The 26,947-nt window shown below is 44.9% G+C and overlaps 1 protein-coding gene across 3 annotated transcripts; it reads right to left on the bottom strand.

The window, feature by feature from the left end:
- Positions 1-1,177: 1,177 nt before the first annotated feature.
- Positions 1,178-26,201, bottom strand: LOC115006190 (calmodulin-regulated spectrin-associated protein 3-like). Of its 3 annotated transcripts, none has more exons than XM_029428293.1 (19): positions 26,022-26,201; positions 17,443-17,720; positions 16,806-16,946; positions 16,079-16,165; positions 15,882-15,917; positions 12,611-12,658; positions 10,614-10,752; positions 9,872-10,011; positions 9,167-9,260; positions 9,030-9,081; positions 8,394-8,455; positions 7,796-7,826; positions 5,234-7,625; positions 5,024-5,145; positions 4,629-4,900; positions 4,455-4,548; positions 3,472-3,581; positions 3,253-3,371; positions 1,178-2,976 (listed from the first exon to the last, which is right to left on the bottom strand). In XM_029428293.1, exons 1-19 carry the CDS (start codon positions 26,155-26,157, stop codon positions 2,647-2,649), a joined length of 4,683 nt encoding a protein of 1,560 aa, XP_029284153.1. In that variant the 5' UTR covers positions 26,158-26,201; the 3' UTR covers positions 1,178-2,646. The 3 variants fall into 3 exon arrangements, with proteins under 3 accessions (XP_029284153.1, XP_029284155.1, XP_029284154.1); XM_029428295.1 differs by having other exon boundaries at positions 5,234-7,523; XM_029428294.1 differs by lacking the exons at positions 12,611-12,658; positions 15,882-15,917.
- Between the last annotated feature and the right edge of the window lie 746 nt (positions 26,202-26,947).

Genomic DNA, 26,947 nt, shown 5'->3' with positions numbered 1-26,947 from the left:
TTCCCCTCCCTGTCTGAAGGTGGTGCTGTTCCCCTCTCTGCCTGAAGGTGGTGCTGTTCCCCTCCCTGCCTGAAGGTGGTGCTGTTCCCCTCCCTGCCTGAAGGGGGTGCTGTTCCCCTCCCTGCCTGAGGGGGGTGCTGTTCCCCTCCCTGCCTGAAGGTGGTGCTGTTCTCCTCCCTGCCTGAGGGGGGTGCTGTTCCCCTCTGCCTGAGGGAGGTGCTGTTCCCCTCCCTGTCTGAAGGTGGTGCTGTTCCCCTCCCTGTCTGAAGGTGGTGCTGTCTGAAGGTGGTGCTGTTCCCCTCCCTGTCTGAAGGTGGTGCTGTTCCCCTCCCTGCCTGAGGGGGGTGCTGTTCCCCTCCCTGCCTGAGGGGGGTGCTGTTCCCCTCCCTGTCTGAAGGTGGTGCTGTTCCCCTCCCTGTCTGAAGGTGGTGCTGTTCCCCTCCCTGTCTGAAGGTGGTGCTGTTCCCCTCCCTGCCTGAAGGTGGTGCTGTTCCCCTCCCTGCCTGAGGGGGGTGCTGTTCCCCTCCCTGTCTGAAGGTGGTGCTGTTCCCCTCCCTGCCTGAGGGGGGTGCTGTTCCCCTCCCTGTCTGAAGGTGGTGCTGTTCCCCTCCCTGTCTGAAGGTGGTGCTGTTCCCCTCCCTGTCTGAAGGTGGTGCTGTTCCCCTCCCTGTCTGAAGGTGGTGCTGTTCCCCTCCCTGTCTGAAGGTGGTGCTGTTCCCCTCCCTGCCTGAGGGGGGTGCTGTTCCCCTCCCTGTCTGAAGGTGGTGCTGTTCCCCTCCCTGTCTGAAGGTGGTGCTGTTCCCCTCCCTGTCTGAAGGTGGTGCTGTTCCCCTCCCTGTCTGAAGGTGGTGCTGTTTCCCTCCCTGTCTGAAGGTGGTGCTGTTCCCCTCCCTGTCTGAAGGTGGTGCTGTTTCCCTCCCTGTCTGAAGGTGGTGCTGGTCATGGGAGTGGGGAGAGATGGGAAGTTTCTCCTGGATCAGGAGTAATATTATGCCATAAAAAGTCATACAAATATGTAAAAATTAGTACACTATACAAATGTCTATAAATGTTCATAGTATTTATGTAGCTATAGAACATTTAAAAGAACAAACATGATATCCGACTTCTTTTAAACGTTATAATTAAGATGTCGCTGTTAGTCTGAGATGAACAATAAGAGGCAGAAACATGATCAAAGAGTTTAATCCAGTTTATTGTTTCATACATGAATGCTGGTCTGAAATACACACATTTCATTGTGTTTACCGAGTGTGTTATCTATCTGTCTATTCCTAATCAAACATTCCACTTATGGAATCTTGTTCACGTAGTTTGTTTGGAGGTAAATCTCTAAGTATCAGTGCCGTACCTTCATTAGTCCGTCCTGACCTGCGCTGCTGAAGCACAAACACAATGTGGTGTCAGACGCACGTAAAGAGCTGTTTAAGATTCCATAAGGGATCCGTTGGCTGAACTTAAAGGGACAGTTTGTATGTTTTGAAGAGAGGTTGTGAAGTAGACAGGAAGCAGGAAGATAAACAAAGTTCTGCTGTGGACGGATTTTAGACACTTAAAACAATCTATATCAGTTTAAGTGTATTCTCTATAGAATATTTTCTGCTGCTGTCAGACTGACCTGAAGCCGTTACCTGTGCTCTCTTCACAGCCACCACACTCCATTGACAAAAACAGTGAGTGATTTAACTTTGCAGTACACGTGAGATGCTGGTCGACCGCTGCCTCCATCAGTTAGTTAGTTTGTGTTATTGTGACCCAAATCATTTAAGATCCTTCTTTAAAAGTCATACAACACAAACTGACTAACAGATTTGCTGCAAACTAAAATGACTGTTTTTGTCAATGGAGTCTGGTGGCTTGTAAAGAGCACATGTAGAGATCGGCTTCAGTTCCCAGTGTAAAATATTCTAAATATAGCATAGACTGACTATAGAGAAGAACCTCATACAAACTTCTGAACCTAAAACGTGTCGTGAGATCCTCCCTGAGCAACACGGCAGGTACTCCTGAAGGTACGCTTAGCATAATAACACTTCATCCTCAATATGCTATTAGTTCAGTGTTTCATTAGCATGTGATGCTCAGACGTATATCCAGCATAGTTCCATCAAACCACAAGTTGTCACTGTTTTTGCAAGAAGCTCATACCACATACAGTAAATAAGCGTTTCTGAAAACCACAAACACATTTTACATTTGTGACGCTTCTGCTCTCTGCGTCAGACGGTTATGGCTATCTTTCATTCTGCAGAACATAATGTGCTTCATCAGCCGACTGACAGCTGTTGGTGGAGTCCTACAAAATAAAAGTCCTGTCAGTCACTCGAAGGCATTTTCTCTATTGTTTAATGTATAAAACTGATGTTCTACAAGCAGAGGGGCAACAGACAGTAAGTGTGTCGCATTGAAGTCGGTGTCATAAACAACTAATTGCTTGTGCAATTACTTTTATTATTACAAAACATTCCTCTGTGCACTCTGGATATGAGTGTCCCTGTTTAAGAAAGAAAGTTGTGCTGTTAACATTTCCATGCACATAAAGACGGAGTACAAATTACTAGTAAATCCAAGAGAGGGTGCTCACACTAAAGGCTCGATTGTGTGCACATGAAGGTATCTGACTACAGTGAGCCTGTGTGATGCTCCTCACTTGGAAACGACCGCCTTCTTGGTGATGCTCGCTCTCCTGCTTCCTGCTCCTGCTGCGGCGCCTCCTCCGTGCCACAGGTGACTGGGGATGGTGAAGGCGTCCACGCTCATGCCCATGGTTTTGGAGGGGATTGCACTGAACTGCTTCCTGTCTGAGCTGTATTTGTAGATGGACTCCACCTGGGTGGAACCGATTGTCCGCGGGCCCACGCCAGTCAATCGTACGAGTTCCTGGGAGTCGGTGTTCATGGTGTAGACGCCCCTGAACTGGCAGCTGGAGTCACGGAAGAGGATCAGGAAGTGGTTGGCGGGACTCTTGTCCATCTCCTGAGTCGGGAGTAAGAACAAGAAAAGAGCAAAACATTATTTCCGCTTTTTATTTTTCATCTGCTCCTGTAAACGTTAAGCATTGGCCAGAGGACCGCTACTACATATTATTGTACTGTTACATATTAAACCTTTAAAGCATGTTTCTCTATATTTTTAGTGTTTTTGTAAAAGCTCTGATCATTCTTCCACCACCACAAGTAGCGATAAACACATTTAACGTGCATTTCACTGAAGAGGTATGAAAGTGGCTCATCGCAAAGATGAATCTTCTACCTCGACGATCTTGTTCTTTTGTGTCTCGTTGACCTTCCCGGCCAGGCAGCAGCGGGAGAGCGCGTTGTGGATGATAAACTTGTTGGACTTGAAGCTTGGCTCTTTGAAGAGTTTTGGACCTGCAAATACAAACACAGGTTCACTTGTTCAGGCTGAACCCACAGGTACAACTGTAAGCAACGCATATAAGTACTCAAGAACGGAGACACAGTACTGTACCTGTGTATTCTGGGGCAGGCGAGGTTCCACTGGAGCCAGTCTCCCAGTTTTCTCCGTTCTGATTTACCAGTTTACTTGGTGCTACACATACTGAAGGTGAACCAGGACGGCTGTCGGAGAAAAAACAATGAGCCAGCAGGCCGTCACTTCACATGTGAATTATGTATACAAGTATTAGAACTAGTAGAACTGAGTTTAACATCTAGCATGGTGTGACGCTAATGTTATCCCATTACTGTGGACGTTCTGCAGAATCGCTGCCTTTACAGGACACCTTTCATACATATGTGTGAAAGGTGTCCTACACTTTGAAGATACGTCACGTAAGTCTGGCTGACTCTAACTCTACACTTCACCTCACAGTCACATGATCAACAGGAAGTAGCAGCGTTTGAGTCTCCTGCAGTCGTCTCACTTCATTCGCTGTATTTTTGATCATATAGTAAGTATGACTGAGATAAGCATAAATTCAGTATCTACAAAAAATAGAAATATCTTTCTCTGGTTTTGAAAGTCACAAAGACAGTAATCATGAAAAACTGGATGGCTTTAAATACCCGACTCAAAAAGAATATAAATGATTAAGTTGGAAAACACGTACAGTTACTGGTAACGAGCTTACGCTTAACATTGTTTAGCAATGTTTAAATCTATAACAACCATCATACGAACATTTAGAATGGTATTATTACATGATAACATTTAGCATTTTAGCATTAGCAATTTGGCCTTTATTCACCCTGCCATGAACTTAGGTGCTGCACAAGTGGAAATGTTGACATGTTGGTTTTGCAAGTGAAAAGTCTGGGAATCAGCAAAGTCCTTGGTTGGACCAAATTTCCTGGCAATCCATCCAACAGTTCAGGAGATATTTCTCTCTGGACGAAACGAGCTCACTGACCAACAAGCACTTCCTACACTCAAGCCATGTTACCATTGTGGCTGAAAAAGGTATAAGTGAGAGTGGAGATGCAGCAGGGTACCTGTGGGCTTTCTTGGTGGGGGTTCTGTTTCCTGGCTCATCCGTGGCTGTCAGGTTGAGAGACGGGTTAGAGTAGACTTTGATCAACTTAGCGCCTGGAGAAACATAAATATTAAGACATTAAAACAACTGCAAATACTCAACAACATTTCTCACTTCTCACTATTGACTTTACCAGCTGTTCCCTTGGCTGGACTCAGAGACAGCCGGGTTTCCTCCCTGGTCATGCTGCGAGGACGGGAGCGGGTTTTCTTAGCCGAAGATCGACCCGGATTGGTTAATTTCTGCCAAAGCACTTTGTCGAAGTCCTCCATGATCCTGAGTTGATGCCGCCTTTGGTACTCCAATCGTGTGAAATTTCCCCGCCGGACTGGTGTAGCAGGAGGTGTGGGGGAAGGTGAGGTCATGCCTGCAGGAGGTGTATTGCAGGGAGATGCCACTCTTGGTCTGAAACGTTGTGTTAAAGTTGTGTTACTTTCACATCATTTCATCTCAGCTTTGGACGTATTAGTTGACAACATCTAAAGTGATGCAAAGAGGTTGGTAGGCATTCATTAATGTGTTTGTTACCTGTTTTCCCTTTCTTGCTCATTCCACTGTCTCCTCTTCTTCAGCTCCTCTGTTCTCTTCTGCTGTTTTTCCAACAGCATGGCTCTACGCTGGGCCATCTCCTCCTCACTATGTACCTCCCCCTACAACCACAACACACAATCATATACCCAACTATCATGACAGAATTATTATGTATGCAAAGCTTTCACTTCCATTTTGTTTCCTCACCTGAAAGAATAATCCAATTCCTCCTCTTGCCCCGGTCTCATTCTGCTCTCCACTTGCTTCCAAAGTTTCAGTCTTTCCTGTCTGTTCTCCTTCAGATTCAGTTTGTTGTTCTGGCAGGTTGTCGGCTCCTGTGGCCAGATCCACCTGCTCTATGGGTTCTAGGGGTTCTGCAGCGAGTCCTCTCGCAGGATCCACAGCAGACTCTGTGTGGTCGCTCATAGAATCAGAGGAATACTCCTGCCCTTCATCAGTTGGTACATCACTGCCCCCTTCTGCCCCTCCAAGAGATGACAGCGAGATTTCAATCAGGCTGCAGCGCTTCCCTGCACCTACTGCACTGAACGCAGCAGAAAGGGACAAAGTCTCGCTCTCAAATGAGCACTCAGAAGGAGCGCCGGAGCTGCCTCTGCCAGCAGACGTATGCCGATCTTCTCTGGGCTGTGGTACGACCAGCAGCCCTCCTACGGCCTCCATGTCCTCCAGCTCCAGGCTGAACTGCGTTGGTGCCTCGCTGGAGGCTGTGTCCGAGGTGTTATCGTCCTGCTGTGGCTGCTGGGTAGCCTGAGGAGACGCCTCAGGAGTCCGAGGCCCACCGATGCGGAAGGAAGAAGAAGTCTGATCCTGACACTTGCTGGGGGACACACGCCGCAGATGGGGGAGGCTGTCCACATTATAGGTCGGTGCCAAGGCGCGGTTGAGTGTGGGAAACTTGAGTTCTGAAGGCCGTGGTTGAGGCTGATGTTGGCCGCGGGGGTGATGCTTGGGGCTGCGTGGAGTAGAGGAGGAGTGGATCTTAGTGCGAGGAGCTGGGCAGGAGGAGGAGATGATAGTCTTTGGGGAGGTGGAAGAGGAAAGTAGGTGAGAGCGCTGTGACGGGGAGTTGGCAGCGGGGGCACTGGGACCAGGAATCACCCAAGCTTTACTGGTACTCCTCAAAGAAGACTTTGTCGGGGTTCTTGGTGGTGTCTTTGTTGGGGTGTGAGGAGGTGTTTTGGCGATACTTCTAGGTGTTGATTTTGGAGTGGTTTTGGGTGTATTTGTGGGTTTTTGGTTGCTCATGAGCTGCTGTTGCTGTTCTGTAAGTTTCTGCATGTCCTTTTGTAGTGACTGCAGAGCTTCACTCAGTTTCTGCACCACTTCATTGCACTCCACAAAGACAGCTTCACCTACTTTCTCTGCCCCTTTCTTACTTTCAATAGAGAAAGTGACCTGCTTTTCTAGCCGAGGAGGATTGGAAACAGATGGCTTCTCTCCATCTTTCTCTTTCTCTTCCTCCTTCTTTTCTTTCTCTTCCCTCTCCTCCTCCTGTTTCAGTTGCGCCTCCATGCATGTGAGGCTCTCCTCCAGGGTGAGATTAGCCTCCCCTCCTCCCTCTCCTTGCTCTCTTTTCAGTTGAAGGAAAGCAGTTTTTCCAAGCCTCTGTCTGTGCTTGGCAAAGATAGCTTCAATGCGTCTTTTTTGGGCTTCAATGCTTTTGCGTTTTTCCTCCAGGCGAGCCCCCAGCTCCCAGGCCTCAGAGCCTGGTTCAGGGCCTCTGGGGCTGGGGCTGTCCTGGCGGCCAGGTGCTCCTGCTGGGGTGGAGGGTGTAAGTGGAGTCCCTGGGGTTGTTGGGGTCGGAGCAGAGGCTGAATCCTCCCCGGAAGCAGCGGGATGTCTTCTTCTGCTGTCCCGTCGCTCTGCAAAGCTTGTCATTCGTGGACTGTTGCTGGTGCTGTTGTTTCCCTGGCGAACGTTGCTGGGTCGAATATTCCCCGGGGCGTTTCTAGGGGTATCATCCGATGCTTCAGAGGAGTCAACACTGCCATCTCGTAGAACAGAGTCGTCATCACGTGACATATCGGAGCTGCGTCCTGCTCTCTCCCTCCTCTCTCCCCTTCCTTGTCTTTCAGTGTCACCTCCTTCTCCACCAACAGGCCGGTGGAGGACTCCAGAGCGACAGGGAGCGGAGCTACTAAGCTGGGAATTATCCTCCTCAGGGCAGTGTAGGAAGAAACCAGCAGGGGCTCCTTCGGGCCGTAACCTAGGCTCTGGCCTTACTCCCAACACTCCTCTTTCAGCTTTCTCTACTATCTTTCCCTTCCTGGGGGTATGAACCACCTGTAGCGCCTCCTCGATGGTCGGCAGCTCTCCCATTGGCGTTGTGTGTGCGTATGGGCCCCAGGACGAGCACTGCGATGGGGCCGAAGCGCTGACCAGGTGGCTGAGGTCCTCCGAAGGGCTGTACGGGACACACGTCATCCCTTTCACCACGGAAGTCATTGCAGGGATGCCGGCGGTGAGGCTGTCAGTGCTGACAGAGCGAAAGACAGAATCTATTGGGTTTCCCATGACAATGTCAACATCACTGTCCAGCCCAAATGGGATGCTGAAAGTCACTGCAGACAGAGGACGACTGCAGAGAGGCGGATGACGATGGAAGGATGGACAAATGAACGGGTCGTGCCAACATGAATGGTAAAGCAGAGACCATGGAAGCCAAAGTAAGTAAAAAAATTAAGATAAAATATGAATGCAACACAACATTTACTATAAAAATTGCATGAAGCTTTGAGGCGTAACTACCTGATTTGTTTCTTTGTCCAACTTTTGTTTTCTGGAAAGAAAAAAAGACTTAAGTCAAAAAGTCTATTCATTATTATTTATGTTAAATCAATGTTGGACAGTAACTTAGTATATTTACTCAAGTACTGCACTTAAGTACTAATATTTGAGGTACTTTACTTGAGTATTTCCATTTAATTCTACTTTATACTTCTACTCCAGTACATCCCAGAGGCAAATATTGAACTTTTTACTCCACGACATTTATCTGACATCTTTAGTCATATTATGTATAAATAAATATATAAAATAATACAAGATATAATCAACAAATAACTAATATAACTAACTAATCGAGTATAATTATAGGTTCAGATTAACTTTATTGATCTATTGTCAAATGTACAATCTACCCAGCAGTATATAAAGTCATTAATATAAACTCCACCAGCTGAACATTAAAGTGATGAACACATTAATGCATCAATAATTAGAATATAATCATATAATACAGACGGCATTATTCTGATATGGGCCGTTCTGCAGAATGGTACTTAAGATCTGAACTCTTCTTCTGGGTTGAATAAAAACATTCTGTGTGGAACTCTGTGTTTCTCACCTGGTGACACCGGGGAGCAGATGGGCACGAAGGGTTGTTTGAAGATGAAGGAAGGAGAACCACTGAAACAGGAAAATACATGAAGCGATGATCATTCACAACTCTTATCAACAGTGTGCATGTGTTGCGTCTCTGATTCAACACTTTAATCTGTGAACGTGTGAAAGTTCATTCATTTCTACAGAAACCTCTGAGAACTCCTTCTTGGATTTTTGCTCATGATCAGCAGAGTTCGGACAGACGACAGAACCGTACGCCACTAAGCATATTAGCAAATTCAGAAAAGCTTTTCATTCAATTCAGTTTATTGGTTATGTTAATAGTCACATTGTGTAATTCTATCAAAGAAGAACAACCTAGTTCAGCTGGTTTTACACGTTAAGAATTTGAGTAATGTTATCGTTAATAAAAGTGGGAGATTATTATACTTCATTTATTTGTATATTTTGCATTATTGGTCCTATTGGCGTCATATTCCATCTGTAAAGAGATGCATTTCTTTGCTTTGAACACTTGGAGGTGTACTCTGCCAAATGTACAATTACAGACACATAAAACAAATGTGTGGAAACGAGGCAGGAGGTCCTACGTCACGTGTACGTTCACGCCGTATCCCCCTGTGTGTGTTCCTTGTACCTGTTGCTGTTCCCGCTCACAGGACTCGTACAGTCGAGTAACCCTGAGACGTCTGGAAGACACAGAGACGTAGAGACATGTGATGGTCAGCGTGATATTTATCGGTACAGAAATGTTGTCATTGTCACTGAAGTCACCTGTGAGGTCAATGGGCTGCAAGGGCTGAACAAACTCAGGCTTCTTGACCTCAAACCACTCGAGCAGCTCAGCGATGAAGCTCATGATGTTCAGCTGAGGAGAAGAGCATGTTAGGTGAATGGACAGTTTGTATGTTCTCCACAGTCAGTGCATCACCTACACTAGAGGCAGTTTGTAGAAACAGACAGGAAGCAGGAAGCTGTGGACCTAAACACTGTCTATCAGTTTAAGCGTATTCTATATTCAGAACATCTTCTCTGCTTTACACTACTGGTTATACAGTCAATGCTTCTGACGGGGAACCACCAGACACACAGAACACGGGGCTGCTGGTGTCCCGCTGTATCCATCACTTAGTTTGTTCATGTCATTGTGTGACTTTGGTGAATCTGAACTAACCCTTTAAAACACCAAAGTCACACAACAAGACAAACTAACTAACTAATCGATGCAGCGTTAGACCGCTGTGTTCTGAGAGGTTAAACGACTGTTTTTGTCTATGGAGTCTGGTGGCCGTGAAGAGAGAACATACGGCTTCAGTCCCCGTTAGAAAAGTGAACATATTATAAATGTAGCACACAGTTAACCTGGTTGACACTATGGAGAAGTCCCTCATACAACCACACTCTGAAACACTTGTGTGCAGGCCTTCTTTCCAAACTCTCTCGCTCCTGAACTGTGTAACCAGCGTGTATGATGCTTACATGCAGATCCGGAGGCGCGTAGAGCAGATCCTCCACAGCCAGCGGGCAGCAACTCTGCAAACTGCTCTCACAGAACTCTCTGATCAGCTGCAGGTTGTACAGACTGTCAGACACGGACATGGTGTCCTTCAAACACACATCTGGGAGGAGCAGAGAAACATTAATATGTATGTATCATTTTGTATGATTTATAAACGATGCTTTGGACAACTGAAGTTCACTGAATTGTATCAAATATGGAACATGAAATGTATATTCCAAAATATCATGAAGGGAAACTTCCCCACAAAGTCTTGAAGAAGTAAATGGAAGCAAAACTCTCTGAAAACATCTGTTTACAAAGTGTATCTAAAGTCTTCTGCACAAACATAAACCCGTTAGAGAGTTGATGACAGTTCTCATACTCAGACGTTTACTTCTCTACGTTTGTTGATTCTTCATTCACCGTGGAGGCAGGAGAGGAAATAAAGTTTTCTTTAAGACTTCGGAGCGGGTGATCTATTAATAGAGGCTGAGTCGTCCCGCAGCGACTCCACCCCGAGGCCCTCTGCTGCATGCCCCCCCTCCTCGCCTTCTAATCTTAAACTATATTATCATTAAAGACACAAAAGTCCCAAAAAAATTCTGACATTTCCTTTTTTGTAAGTAACACGTGATGTACAAATGATCATTTTTGGGGTGAATTATTCCTTTAATCAGATGATTATTAATGATAGTGCTCTCTCGTGATGGAGCTGCGTACCCTCGAGAGGCAGCAGGCTGGGGCAGTAGTAGTGCAGCGCAGCAGCTATAGCGCAGCCGTTAGACAGATCTTTGACAGCAGAGACCAGCGGGAAGGTGGGGGTCAGTTTGGACTGCACTTTGTCCTTCCTGTAGCGGATCTGGGGGAGAAAAGAGAGGGAGGAGGAGAGAGAGGAGGGTATAAAGAGGGAGAGTGGTGCGAGGAACAGAAACAGCAAACGGACAAGTGAGGGGACGAGAGGGAGGAGCAGGAGGCAGAAAGGAAAAGTGAAAATGACATGAAGAAGAGTTCTAATAAATAAAAGCATCGACTCAAACTGTGAAGCAGCCAAACCACAGAAGAAGAGATACAAAAAACAAAGCGCAAGACCAGTGATGCCTCACACACGCACACGCAAACACACACACACACACACACGCACACACACACACACACACACGCACGCACACACAGGTTAAAAAAGAAACAGAAACATATAGTTTGTCCTCCGGTGTCCATGCAGCATCTGATCACGTAAGAAATACAAAATCAGATAAGATAACAGTGAAACTTATTAAAGATAAAAGCACTGAATCAGTCTGTACATGTGCAGTAAGAGATTACATGACGGTGCATGTACAGAAAGAGATTACATGACGGTGCATGTGCAGAAAGAGATAACGTGACGATGCGTGTGCAGAAAGAGGTAACGTGACGGTGCATGTGCAGAAAGAGATAACGTGACGGTGCGTGTGCAGAAGGAGATAACGTGACGGTGCATGTGCAGAAAGAGATAACGTGACGGTGCATGTGCAGAAAGAGATAACGTGACGGTGTGTGTGCAGAAGGAGATAACGTGACGGTGCATGTGCAGAAAGAGATAACATGACGGTGCGTGTGCAGAAGGAGATAACGTGACGGTGCATGTGCAGAAAGAGATAACGTGATGGTGCATGTACAGAAAGAGGTAACATGACGGTGCATGTGCAGAAAGAGGTAACATGAGGTGCATGTGCAGAAAGAAATAACGTGACGGTGCATGTGCAGAAAGAGATAACATGACGGTGCATGTGCAGAAAGAGATAACATGACAGTGCGTGTGCAGAAAGAGATAACGTGACGGTGCATGTGCAGAAAGAGATAACGTGACGGTGCGTGTGCAGAAAGAGGTAACGTGACGGTGCGTGTGCAGAAAGAGATAACGTGACGGTGCGTGTGCAGAAAGAGATAACGTGACGGTGCGTGTGCAGAAAGAGGTAACGTGACGGTGCGTGTGCAGAAAGAGATAACGTGACGGTGCGTGTGCAGAAAGAGATAACGTGACGGTGCGTGTGCAGAAAGAGATAACGTGACGGTGCGTGTGCAGAAAGAGATAACGCGACGGTGCATGTGCAGAAAGAGATAACATGACGGTGCGTGTGCAGAAAGAGGTAACGCGACGGTGCGTGTGCAGAAAGAGGTAACATGAGGTGCATGTGCAGAAACAGGTAAAATGACGGTGCATGTGCAGAAACAGGTAAAATGACGGTGCATGTGCAGAAACAGGTAAAATGACGGTGCATGTGCAGAAAGAGATAACGTGACATGTGTGTGCAGAAAGAGGTAACATGACGGTGCGTGTGTAGAAAGAGATAACATGACAGTGCATGTGCAGAAAGAGATAACGTGACGGAGCATGTGCAGAAAGAGATAACGTGACGGTGCATGTGCAGAAAGAGATAACGTGACGGTGCATGTGCAGAAAGAGATAACGTGACGGTGCATGTGCAGAAAGAGATAACGTGATGGTGCGTTTGCATCAGCTGATGATTTGCAGCCTTGTCGGAGGACAAAGGTCACATCCAGTCTGATCAACACAGTAAATAAAGCAGTGAAACCAAAACAAATATGGATAAATTATTTTTAATAGATCCATCCAGCCTCTGGGTTGGACTAGTGATTAGTTTGTCAGTGATTGGTCGGCGGCGGGGGAGGGGGTCAGTGTGCCAGTCAGAAAAGAGCGAGGTGTTATACGTTACCACTGGAGGCTTATTCCCCGACTCCTTCAAACAAAAAGCGATAGCATGCTGGATGGGGGATGGCAGAGAGAGGGAAACAAGCATACATGAGAAGGGGGGGCGCTCATCCAGGGGGGCCGCCCCACCACAAAGTCACATGATACTGCTCAGGGGGGGACAGACGAGGGGGGGAGGAGGGAAACAAACAGAGGGGGCGCACAGGTGGTTTAAAGGTGCAATGATATGCCAGACCATGAAGAGGTCACAGTGTTGATGTTAAACACGTGTGCAGAGCTATCTCCTGAAGTTAGCATGCTAACAGCTAGCTGCGCTGCATCCAGGCTGTAATACCACGTGTTCCTCTAGAGGTGATAGTGAGTCACTGCAGTCTGCTCAGTACAGAGAGAAGAAGAACAGCTGCTGACTGGAGATATTACAGACATGTTCCTGTTTTATAGTTTGTTATTGGATCACAAGGGGCATGAACAATAACCCCCCCGCACCACCACCACATAGAACGTGCTGCGGCTCCGGGAAACGGACGGAGCTTTCGTTAGCGGTTAGCTTGAGTTCAGCGAGAGCAAACCCCCAGGCTGCAAACTTTTAGCTGATGCTGGTCCAGGTAAGGCCAGCGCTCCACCAGAATCCGCGCCGCTAACTGAAGCTGTGTCCCCGGAGCCGCTGCTTGCTACGCTCCCAACGAAGCAGTCCTCCGTCAGTCGTTCCCTCGTCTCTGCCTCGGACCCGAGCCAATAAACAAACTAACAAAATGTGACGTTACATGTAGCGTACAGCCCCGTGAGAGGATCAGGAAACTATGACGCCACACGTGAAGTTTATAAGCTAGCAGAGTTATTTCATTTATCACATTCCCTGCAGTTAGTAGCAGTAGGACTTTTTAAATGACTAATAACTGTAAGGTTAGTTGTATGGAGCCAGTAGTACAGGGTACTGCCCCCTACTTCTTTGGAGCAGGTGGTACACATTGCACCTTTAAGAACTAGCGAGGGAGTAAGTTCACCTCCCTCCAACGCCTCCTCCTCCGGCCTGGATAACCTGAGCAGTTTGAGATGAAACTGATAACTGAATGTAACAAAGTCATAAACACCTCGAGTCCAAAACATCTTCTGTTAATAATAACAAACAATTGGAAAAAGGACAGCAGACATTTAAATTACATCATACGCTGAGGTTACGTCCACACTGCGAGCCTTAACAGACTTTATTGCTCAGATCTGATTTATTTAGTTTGTTTTGTTTCCCCCTTTAATTATGGGGTTTCTTTTAGGAAGTTTTTCCTTGTACGATGCGAGGGTCCAAGGACAGAGGGTCCAGGGACAGAGGGTCCAAGGACAGAGGGTGTAAGGGCAGAGGGTCTAAGGACAGAGGGTCCAAGGACAGAGGGTCTAAGGACAGAGGGTGTAAGGACAGAGGGTCTAAGGACAGAGGGTGAAAGGACAGAGGGTCTAAGGACAGAGGGTGCAAGGACAGAGGGTCTAAGGACAGAGGGTGTAAGGACAGAGGGTCTAAGGACAGAAGGTGTAAGGACAGAGGGTCTAAGGACAGAGGGTGTAAGGACAGAGGGTCTAAGGACAGAGGGTGTAAGGACAGAGGGTGTAAGGACAGAGGGTCTAAGGACAGAGGGTGTAAGGACAGAGGGTCTAAGGACAGAGGGTGTAAGGACAGAGGGTCTAAGGACAGAGGGTGTAAGGACAGAGGGTCTAAGGACAGAGGGTCTAAGGACAGAGAGTCTAAGGACAGAGGGTCTAAGGACAGAGGGTCTAAAGACAGAGGGTCTAAAGACAGAGAGTCTAAGGACAGAGTGTCTAAAGACAGAGAGTCTAAGGACAGAGGGTCTAAGGACAGAGAGTCTAAGGACAGAGGGTCTAAAGACAGAGAGTCTAAGGACAGAGGGTGTAAGGACAGAGGGTGTAAGGACAGAGGGTCTAAGGACAGAGAGTCTAAGGACAGAGGGTCTAAGGACAGAGGGTCTAAGGACAGAGGGTCTAAAGACAGAGAGTCTAAGGACAGAGGGTCTAAAGACAGAGTCTAAGGACAGAGGGTCTAAAGACAGAGAGTCTAAGGACAGAGGGTCTAAGGACAGAGGGTCTAAGGACAGAGGGTCTGAGGACAGAGGGTCTAAGGACAGAGGGTCTGAGGACAGAGAATCTAAGGACAGAGGGTCTAAGGACAGAGAGTCTGAGGACAGAGGGTCTGAGGACAGAGGGTCTGAGGACAGAGGGTCTAAAGACAGAGGGTCTAAGGACAGAGGGTCTAAGGACAGAGGGTCTGAGGACAGAGAGTCTAAGGACAGAGGGTCTAAGGACAGAGGGTCTGAGGACAGAGAGTCTAAGGACAGAGGGTCTAAGGACAGAGGGTCTAAAGACAGAGGGTCTGAGGACAGAGGGTCTAAAGACAGAGGGTCTAAGGACAGAGGGTCTAAGGACAGAGGGTCTGAGGACAGAGAGTCTAAGGACAGAGGGTCTAAGGACAGAGGGTCTGAGGACAGAGAGTCTAAGGACAGAGGGTCTGAGGACAGAGAGTCTAAAGACAGAGGGTCTAAAGACAGAGAGTGTCGTATCCTGTACAGTCTGTAAACACTGAGACAAATGTATAATTTGGGATATTGGGCTATAGAAATACATTTGATTTGATTTGATCCCAGTCTGAACCAAAGAACGATAAGAGTTGTCGTACGGATGTAAACAAGCTAATGTTAGCTACATTAACATAACGCTGCTTTAGCTTTCTGATTCCTCCATGTTCCACTGAAACACAAACTGCTTTAACTTAACTTACAGAAATATAGTGAAAATAGTGCTTGCTGCACACGAGGCATGCCTCCTGAGTGTCAGGATCGCTGTTCTTCCTGCTGACGCTTCACCTTTCTCTTCTTAAAGGCTCGTTTTTACGGTTTGAAAGCTTATAGAAATCTAGTTCTGTGTTCGTTACCCTGTTGGTAGTGCATCGCACCGCAAAGCAGCTTTTAGGCTATTTTCCTTTTCTTTGCTGTCAGACGAAAGTGACAACGAGGCACCTTCACGCAGGACATCGTCAATGGAGAGTGGTGTGAGCGGGACTATCTCTAATCTGATCGAAAGTGACAGAAAAGTCGTAAGAATTCTTGACTGTTCAGACCTGATCATAAAAACCTGATCCGGGCCACTTCCGCCTGCAGTATGAACGTAACCTGAAGGCCTTTTTCAGAACGGTTATGTGTAGCATGTCCAGCAGCCACAGCAGACGTCCGGACTCAGACAGGAAGATAGACAGCAGAAGAAGAGACACTTACGGGGACTAGTTTCCAGTACCAACGGTTGGATTGACACTGCCAGAGAGCAAGGCATGACAGAGACAAACCCCGGGCGGGGGGGGGAGAAAACAGAGAAGCAGAGCAAGGTCGATGTTAGAAGCTTCAGCAACAAAGCTACAGTATGAGAGACGGCTGTGTGCACGTGTGTGTGAGTGTGTGTGTGTGTGTGTGTTTACCGAGTCCTGAGCAGTCTGCAGGTCTGTGCACGTCTGCGACTTGGTGGGTTCTTCTTCTTCTGTGGTTTCTCTCAACTTCTGGTTCAGCTATAAGAAGTTAAAAGGGGACGTCCTTAAGTGTCTTGTCTGTCCAAAACCCAAAGACACCTTTATTTAAACTCTAAAATATTGAGCCGAATAATAAATAAAAAAAGGCTCCAAGAGACACACATACGAAACTTTGATAATAATAAAGCAGGTAAAATAACTGCTGCATTTAAAAAAGCACTGTGATTCGTTAAAGTATGGGACAAATAAATGTTATTCTCCCGGTTTCCCGCACAAAAAATAAAAATGCATCAAAATCAATGTTGTTGCTAATTGTTGTCATATACCAGACCATAAAACTATTTACTAAAATATTCACAATAATAGCAATAATTATAATAACAATAATTATAATAATATAAAGGTTTTTCATAAAAACAACCAAAAACAAACTGCCATTTAAAGGCTTAAATTTGTGAAAATGTATAAATATTTGGTAGTTATGTTGGTTAACAGATTTAACTCTTAATAATATTAATATATCATTGTATGGCAGTTGATTTGTCCTCTCAGGACATCAACTGCTTTATGTTCCTTGTGTTTATGAGTATAAATGATGAGGAACCGCGTTTTAAAAAGGTCTCAAACTGTGAACTTAATTAAACAGTAAATCAAGAGGAAAGTGTTGTTGTGGTCTCACCCTGTTCACCCAGAACAGCAGAGCGTTCTCCCACGGAGCCCCGGCTCCCATCTGCTCCGCCTCCTCCGCCATCTTCACCCGGCCCACCATCTCTTTAGCCACCAGCGTCATCAGGGCGTCGATCAGGGCGAGGTGCGCCTTCTGCACCAAATCACAAGAGAGCAATCAACCACCTGAACCCACAATGATTTAATCTTCAGTTCTGACTCTGTAGGTGTGTCAGCAATATTTAGGTCTTTCTACTTATTCCACATCTACGTTTGAGACTGGAAATATATCGTAGGTACGATACAGATACGTTCATTTAAAAGAAGACACGATACGATAATATATGATCATTTAAGATAATTAAAGATAATTTAAGATAAGCTAAGATCATTTTGGATAATTAAAGAGAAGATACGTTACGATAACGTACGATAATCGTATGGGATTAAGATAAAATCATTTATTTTAGAAGTTAATTTTATTGCTAATTCTGGTACTAAACACACTGAAGTATTTATACAAACAATAACAATTAAATAATAAATAATGATACAAATAAATAATATAATTATTTATTAAAAAATAGATTTAACATAATCGTCGGAAATCCAATAAGGCAAAATGAACCGCTGAAATAAAGGAGTCCCACCGTCTTGATGGGCACGACGCTGAGGTCCTCCTCGGTGACGTCTACATCCTGGACCTTCGGAGCGAAACCTTTTTTAATAAGGAGCTGCAGCAGGGCGGAGTTGTCCGCCTGGGACCCCTGCGACGCCGGCAGGGAGACCCCCTGCGCCTGAGCCAGCAGAGCCTGGGCTCGGCAGTAGATCTCCGGGGAGAGAAGCAGCTTGGAGACGGCCGGCTTCAGGTGCTCCTGCTGGTACTGGTCCTTGTAAAACGGCTCCCGTAACTCCACGGGGACATTTTCTGAGGGGAAAGGAGAGACATGGGTTTTAGCCACGCTAGCTCGAGGCACGGTGACGATCGTGTATTTATTGACCCGAAAGAACGAGATCACAGGTACAAGCGGCTGAAATGTGTTTTCTCAGACGGGTGGCGTCTCCCTTAGAGATAGGGTGAGAAGTTCAGCCATCAGGAGAGACTCGGAGTAGAGCCGCTGCTCCTTTACGTTGAAAGGAGCCAGTTGAGGTGGTTCATCTAGTAAGGAGCCACCTGGGCGCCTCCCTAGGGAGGTGTTCCAGGTACAGCTGGGAGGAGACCCCGGGGAAGACCCAGGACTCGGTGGAGAGATTATATCTCCTCACTGGGAACGCCTCAGGATCTTGTAATTTTTTAAACATTTTATCACCATCACGGATGCGTTTAGCATGCTGAAGTTAGCATGCTGAAGTTAGCATGCTGAAGTTAGCATGCTGAAGTTAGCATGCTGAAGTTAGCATGCTGAAGTTAGCATGTAGCTCTGTGCAGCCTCACAGCTGCTGGAAGGGAAGAACCAGCTGCGCTCAGAATGAATATTTCAGTGGCGGAAGTTAAAGAGTCGACTCAACCATTATCTACACACAGAGATAATTATTAAGAGAGGGAAGAAGTCTTTCATCTATTAAAGGACGTTGTCTGAGGTTTAAGATAGGAGATGAGGCAGAATGTGTCCGCTTCCCTGCGTTGTTTTGCTCCAATGCAGAGAATTACTCCGTCCACACATTTTGTGCCGCCTGGAAAAGCTTAAAGTTCCCACAGGCGGCTGCTAACGAATGCACCTCGAAGAGGAAACGACACACCTACAAGTGAGTTCCCACTGTGCAGACATGTGACTCCAGTCAGGTGGAGTCTCAAGTAAAACATAATCATTCAAGTCGTCTCAAGTCTCAGGTTATTTATTTCCTGTCAAGTCAAGTTGCAAATAATCAAAACAGCGAGTCCACATCTCTGACAGGAAGTGACAGCGTCTGAGCGCGAGGAGCCTGCAGGACAAGATAATGTCATCATCTGCATGAACAGCCAAGTGTGTGTGTGTGTGTGTGTGTGTGTGTGTGTGTGTGTGTGTGTGCGTGTGCGTGTATGTGTGGTGGTCATTTCATAGACACACACACACCGTGGACACATAAACCCACTCTCCCCTGACTGACCCATATTCCAACAGGATGAACAGGGAGCAGGATAATCCTGAAGTCCACATCTCCATCTCCAGTCAGTGCTCATCTTCTGGAAGCCAATTATTTTCTACTCCTTTATCTGTGTCGTAACGATGGCTGGTTCCTTCTCTCTGTAACCTACTGAAGTGCAACTACAACTCCTTCTTCCCAGGCAGAAGAGAAATCCCTGCACATTTCTGATGTGGAACACAGACACTCTGTGCTCAGCCCCAAACCCCTCCAGCACCACCTGCACCATCTCAAAACGATGCAGAAAAACTAGTTCATGCATTTGTTACTTCCAGGCTGGATTATTACAATCCCTTATTATCAGGTTCTCCCAAAGATCTCAAGACCTCAAGACTCAAGACTCTTAAATTGATCCAAAATGCTGCGGCACGTGTACTGACAAGAAGTAGACTCTGCACTGCCTCCCTGTGAGATCCAGAGTACAATCTAAAATCCTTCTCCTCACCTACAAAGCCCTTAATGGTCCGGCTCCATCTTATCTTAAACAGCTCATAGTACCCTATTACCCCACCACTCTCTCTCTCTCCCTCTCTCTCTCCTCTTTCCTCTCTCTCATCTGTCTGTATGTGTTCATGTCCCATAAATGTCCCATACATCAAATCAAATTTATTTGTATAGCCCAATATCACAAATTATACATTTGTCTCAGTGTGCTTTACAGACTGTACAGGATACGACACCCTCTGTCCTTAGACCCTCTGTCCTTAGACCCTCTGTCCTCAGACCCTCTGTCCTTAGACCCTCTGTCCTTAGACCCTCTGTCCTTAGACCCTCTGTCCTCAGACCCTCTGTCCTTAGACCCTCTGTCCTTAGACCCTCTGTCCTTAGACCCTCTGTCCTCAGACCCTCTGTCCTTAGACCCTCTGTCCTTAGACCCTCGCATCGCACAAGGAAAAACTTCCTAAAAGAAACCCCATAATTAAATGTTAGAAACCTCAGGGAGAGACTGAGGAGGGATCCCTCTCCCAGGACGGACAGACGTGCAATAGATGTCGTGTGTACAGGATAAACAACATAGTACAAATACAACATTTGACACAAATGATGTGTTGAAAAGAGAACGTTTGGATGAATCCAGGATAATGTCAAAAAGGCTTCCCAGTGTCCAGCAGGACCAGGGCAGCAGGCGCAGCCACGATTCCTGATCCTGACATAAACTTTATGAGTGGCAACCTGCCACATGAGACACAGAAACTCCGGGGATGATGAGTTAGTAACATACATTTACATAAATGCATACAGATAGAGAAGAAGAGAGGGAGGGGAGGAGAGAGGAAGAGAACGAAGAGAGCAGGGAGGTGTCCCCCGGCGGTCTAAGCCTATAGCAGCGTAACTAGGGACTGATCCAGGGCAAACCTGAGCCAGCCCTAACTATAAGCTTTATCAAAAAGGAAAGTCTTTAGCCTGCTCTTAAATGTGGAGAGGGTGTCTGCCTCCTGAACACAAACTGGAAGCTGGTTCCACTGGAGAGGAGCTTGATAGCTGAAGGCTCTGGCTCCCATTGTACTCTTAGAGACTCTAGGAACCACAAGTAACCCTGCAGTCTGGGAGCGCAATGCTCTAGTTGGTTTATAAGGTACTATGAGATCTTTAAGATATGCTGGAGCCTGACCATTAATTGATTTGTAAGTCAGGAGAAGGATTTTGAATTCTATTCTGTATTTTACCGGGAGCCAGTGCAGAGCAGCTAATACAGGAGTAATATGATCCCGTTTCCTTGTTCTTGTCAATACACGTGCCGCTGCATTTTGGATCAACTGAAGAGTCTTAAGAGACTTTTTGGGACAACCTGATAACAATGAGTTGCAGTAATCCAGCCTTGAAGTAACAAATGCATGGACTAGTTTTTCTGCATCATTTTGAGACAGGATGTGTCTTATTTTTGCAATGTTACGTAGATGAAAGAAGGCAGTCCTTGAGATTTGTTTTATGTGGGAGTTAAACGACAGATCTTGATCAAAGATGACGCCAAGATTCCTTACAGTGGTGCTGGAGGCCAAGTTAATGCCATCCAGAGCTTCTATGTCATTAGAAAATGCGTTTCAGAGGCGTTTAGGGCCAAGTATAATAACTTCAGTTTTGTCTGTGTTTAACATCAAAAGGTTGCAGAACATCCAAGTTTTTATGTCCTTAAGGCTTGAAGTTTAGCCAATTGATTGGTTTCATCTGGTTTAATTGATAGATATAATTGGGTATCATCTGCATAACAATGAAAGTTTATAGAGTGGTTCCATATAATATAAATAGGACTTGAACCAGCTTAGTGCGGTTCCTTTTATGCCAACACAATGTTCCAGTCTCTGTAGTAGAATGTCCTGATCAACAGTGTGGAAAGCAGCACTGAGGTCTAACAAGACAAGAACAGAGACAAGTCCTTTGTCTGATGCCAATAGAAGGTCATTGGTAACTTTCACCAGTGCCGTCTCTGTGCTATGATGAACTCTAAATCCAGATTGAAAAACCTCAAATAAACTATTATTATGTAAAAAGTCACACAACTGTTTTGCGACTGCTTTCTCAAGGATCTTAGCGAGAAAGGGAAGGTTAGATATCGGCCTATAGTTGGCTAAAACCTCTGGATCACGACCAGGCTTTTTAAGAAGTGGTTTTATTACAGCTACTTTAAAGGATTGTGGTACGTAGCCAGATAATAGAGACAGGTTGATCATATTTAATAACGAGGTGTTAATTAAGGGTAAAACTTCTTTAAACAGTTTAGTTGGAATCGGGTCTAAAAGACAGGTTGATGCTTAGACGATGAGATTGTTGAAGTTAGTTGGTTAAGGTTGATTGGAGTAAAACAGTCGAGATATATTTCAGGAGTTACAGATGTTTTAAGGTTCCGGAGGTTGAAGTTAAGTCGTTACTGATTGAGGGCAGGAGGAGATTAATTTTGTCTCTAATAATTATAATTTTATGGTTAAAGAAGCTCATGAAGTCGTCACTACTGAGAGATATAGGAACAGAAGGCTCTGTAGAGCTGTGACTCTGTCAGCCTCAGTGCTGAACAGAAGCCTGGGGTTGTTCTTATGTTCTTCTGTTAAGGAAGAGTAATAAGCTGCTCTGCATTACGGAGAGCCTTCTTATACGTTTTAAGATGATCTAACCAGACTAAACGAGATTCTTCCAACTTAGTGGAACGCCATTTACTTTCAAGATTTCTCAACTTTTGTTTTAGTTTGCGGATTTGTAAATTAAGCCGGAGCTTTCTTTTTCTGTTTTATGATCTTCTTCTTTAGAGGAGCGACAGAGTCGAGTGTTATTCGCAGTGAGGCTGCAGCGCTATCAACAAGATGATTAATTTGGGAGGGACTAAAGTTAGCATTGGAGTCCTCCGTTATATTGATATTGAGTCCTGGTATTGAATTAAGTGATGATGGAATCACTTCCTTAAATTCAGTCACAGCACTTTCAGATAAACATCGAGCGTAGGATGTTCTGCCTGCTGGCTTGTAGTCCAGTAACAGGACTTCAGAAGTTATTAAAATGGTCTGATAAAAGAGGATTATGTGGACACGCTGATAAACTTTCAGTTTCAACACCATATCCCAGAACAAGGTCCAGAGTTTGGTTTAAACATGTACATTTTGACTGAACCCAAGTGAATCTAATATTGAGATAAATGCATTATTAAGGCTCACTATCAACATCCACATGAATATTAAAGTCACCTACAATAATCACTTTATCTGTTTTAAGGACTAAACTTGATAAAAGTTCTGAGAATTCAGATAGAACTTCAGAATACGGACCAGGAGGGCGGTACACAGTAACTAATAAAACTGGCTTTATTGTTTTCCATGTTGGGTTTGAGAGCGTAAGAACAAGGCTTTCAAAAGAGTTATAGTTTAGTTTAGGTTTAGGATTGATCAAGAGGTTTGAGTCAAATATGGCCGCAGCTCCACCTCCTCGGCCAGTACCTCGAGGAATGTGAGTATTAATATGACCAGGTGGAGCGGATTCATTTAGACATATTCTTCATGTCTCAGGTTTCAGTGAGACAAAATAAATCAATCTTATTATCTGATATTAAATCATTTACCAATCCAGCTTTTGTTGATAAAGATCTGATGTTTAAGAGCCCACATTTAATTTTTCGATTTAGTTGTACTTTTGCAGCAGTGTTTATTTTAATGATGTTTTCATGTATAACTCCTCTTCTGTTAACCATAGACTTGATTAGTTTCAGTGGTCGTGGGGCAGACACAGTCACTATGGGGATTTGAGTGGGTGACTGCCCGGAAAGAAGCACAGAGAAGTGTGTAAGACTACAACTCTGTCTCCTGGTCTCAACTCTGGGTTGTCATGGATTAGGTCCACTAATAGACTGTGTAATATTATTGGATATGAGATCTGCTCCAGCCAAAGTAGGATGGATGCCGTCACTCCTAATCAGACCAGGTCTTCCCCAGAAGGTCCGCCAATTGTCTACGAAGCCCACATCATTATCTGGACACCACCGTGAGAGCCAGCGACGGAATGATGACATGCGGCTAAACATGTCATCATTCAAAAGATTTGGCAGACGACCAGAGAAAAATACGGATTCCGACATTGTTTTGGCAAATGTACACACCGACTCCACATTATCTTTAGTACACTCCGATTGACGCAATCGCGTGTCATTACCGCCGACGTGAATAACAATCTTACTGTATTTACGTTTAGCCTTAGCCAGCAGTTTCAAATGTGCTTCTATGTCGCCCGCTCTGGCCCCCGGACTGCACGTGACTGTCGTCGCTGGTGTCTCAAAATGAACGCATCTCAAAATTGAGCTACCGATAACCAGAGTGGGGAGAACCTGTTAGAAACAGTTGGTGGTGAACCGTGGGCTTCTGATAACACTTCTTTCAGACAGTCACCCAGTCTCCCGGCTGCTCGGACCCCGCCAGGGGACAGCTAACAGGAGATACCACTGGTCGGCCCGCACCGGCTATAGGGGGCTTGCTAACAGCTACACTTGCTAACCGCTGACTAACCATGGTGCGGAGCCGCTCATTTATCCCTCTAAAACTCGCCTCCAACCCTGCGTATAAACTACATTTAATACACGTACCATTATCACTAAAGGAGGCAGAGCAATAGCTAAACATGAAACACACCGAGCAGGAGAGAGCAGAAGAGGGAGATGCCATCGCTAGCTGCCGAGCTGCAGCAGCTAACGTTAGCAGAGCCGAAAAGAGCGTAAAGAATTGAGGATTTAGCGAGAGTCGCTAAGAGAAGGAGGATAAGGAGAGAGTTGTAAGTGCTTAGGAAGTACAAGTATAGGTTTAGATAGATGACAGGTAATTAGCCGATGTGATCAAGAATATAACAACATTAACTGTGTCAAGCTGGAGCTGCCGAAGTATGCTACCAGCAACACAGAAACATTAACAACCGGAAATGACAAGCTTACCGTAAACACAGGAACATGTCCCATAAATGTCCCATAAATGTCCCATACATGTCCCATACATGTCCCATACATGTCCCATAAATGTCCTATAAATGTCCCATACATGTCCTATAAATGTCCCATACATGTCCTGTATAATAAGGTTGTAATGAAAATAAAGTCATAATATTTTAAGATAAAACTTTGAATATTACGATAATAAAGTAAAACATGAATGAGAATAGTATAATATAGACACATGTGTTATTCTTTACATGTCATTGTGCCATAAGGTGGTGTAGTGTGAATGCTTTTTTCCGTGTTTTATGTTTTAATTTCTAATCATTGTAGCTGAATATAGTCAGGGACATGTCCCCCGTCTGTCACATAAACAAGTGTGAGCACACACACTGTTTGGGGTCATTTAAAGCCTCTCACACTCTGCAGCCGGGTCGGACAGGCCGTCTCTATGGAGATGGGGGGGGGGGGGGGGGGGGGGGATGAGACTGGACAGGAACCAGCAAACTCATTAACATAATGTTATTCAACCAGAGAGGAAACAGAACAGAGAGTAATTAAATAAGTTACAACAGTGAAGCTGCTGCAGCAGGAACATCTGTTCTATATGAATATATACATATATATCTATATATATAGATATATATATATATAAATATATATATATATATATATATATATATATAATATATATATATATATATATATATATTATATATATATATATATATATATATATAGATATATAATATATATATATATATATATCTATATATATATATATATATATATATATATATATATATATATATATATATATATATATATATATATATACATATATATATATATATATATATATATATATATACATATATATATATATATATATATATATATATATGTATATATATATATGTATACATATATATATATATATATATATATATATATATACCTATATATATATATATGTATATATATATATGTATACATATATATATATATATATATATGTATATATATATATGTATACATATATATAGTCGATCATCTCATCGCTTCTATGTTATAAAGTGAAAATGAGAAAGATGCTCCGACATCGTGGATCATTTCACATCATCAGTCATCACAGTGAGATGTTTCTGCTCTGAACATTTCATCTGTTCTATTTATTTAAATTCATTTATACACATTTATTTACACGTTTTAGATGAAAGATGATCCGGATGGTTAGTGAGAATAAAGAGCAGCTGATCAACACAACCCAACCTAAACATTATGAAGGTGTGTGTGTGTGTGTGTGTGTGTGTGTGTGTGTGTGTGTGTGTGTGTGTGTGTGTGTGTGTGTGTGTGTGTGGGTGGATATTTCCCTCCATTGTCTGATAAAATGTGTCACCTTGCCACGCACGCGCTGCAGCCCAACGTGCGTGCGTAACACTGACACAAATATGATGCGTCCTACCCCGTTTACCGGCGGCCCACACACACACACACACACACACACACCTGCACTAATACATGTAATACATATGAATATATATTCAGCTTTGTTTCCCCGCAGAGAGCTCAGCCTGCAGCGCCTCCATCCTCACTCACGTGAAGAAGAAGAGGCTGCAGAGCCCTCTCTGAATACTGGAGCCGAACCTGCATGTTACAGGGGGGGGGGCTCAGCGCCCCACCCCAGAGAGGACAAACACTGGAGTCTACCTGCAGAGCCGTACGACTTGGACAGCAACCACCGGACGCTCGCGCAGATCTTGGCCCGGTTGAAGTCGTACCGGTCCAGCGGTTTGATCTCCGGCACCGAGAAGGTCTTCTTCATCGCACCGGGAGAGTCCACCATGGCCGCGCTGCGCTGCACGGAGGAACCGGAGGAGGCAGGAGGAGCACCGGGAGGATGTGAGGAGGAGAGGGGGAGGGGTGAGGGAAGGGGGGGGGGGAGTACCCTGTGATGCAGACACACACTGAATCATCTCCACACGTTAAACTAACAGATACAAATGTGTCCCATATTATTATTTATAGAATATTATTTATAGAATAAACTCAAATATATGGAGAATAAAATCCCTCCCACACGTCAGGATATCTTCCGGGCTCCACGCGCCCGTACACGTCACATTTTAGCCAAGAATGACGTCACTGAAGAATTACCCAGGATGTTAATGTGACTTTAATGTGAGACATTAAATACAATCAAATAAAAATGTGTAAATGTAAAATACACATTTAGATTTGAGATTTCTGCTAAACTCTCCACAGCTACATTACATCATGCCTCATGTACATATTAAACACTTGTAATATAAACTGTGTTGATGTGAGTCATGAAGTGGGGAAGCTTCATGATATCTGTTAGTTACATGTTTGACCCTGTTCACCTGTAGTGTGTACAACATGTATGACTCTGTTCACCTGTAGTGTGTACAACATGTATGACTCTGTTCACCTGTAGTGTGTACAACATGTATGACTCTGTTCACCTGTAGTGTGTACAACATGTATGACTCTGTTCACCTGTAGTGTGTACAACATGTTTGACCCTGTTCACCTGTAGTGTGTACAACATGTATGACTCTGTTCACCTGTAGTGTGTACAACATGTATGACCCTGTTCACCTGTAGTGTGTACA

This window comes from Cottoperca gobio, unplaced genomic scaffold, assembly GCF_900634415.1.
Source record: "Cottoperca gobio unplaced genomic scaffold, fCotGob3.1 fCotGob3_64arrow_ctg1, whole genome shotgun sequence".
Classification (NCBI taxonomy): domain Eukaryota; kingdom Metazoa; phylum Chordata; class Actinopteri; order Perciformes; family Bovichtidae; genus Cottoperca; species Cottoperca gobio.
This window is presented reverse-complemented; position numbering and strand designations above follow the sequence as displayed.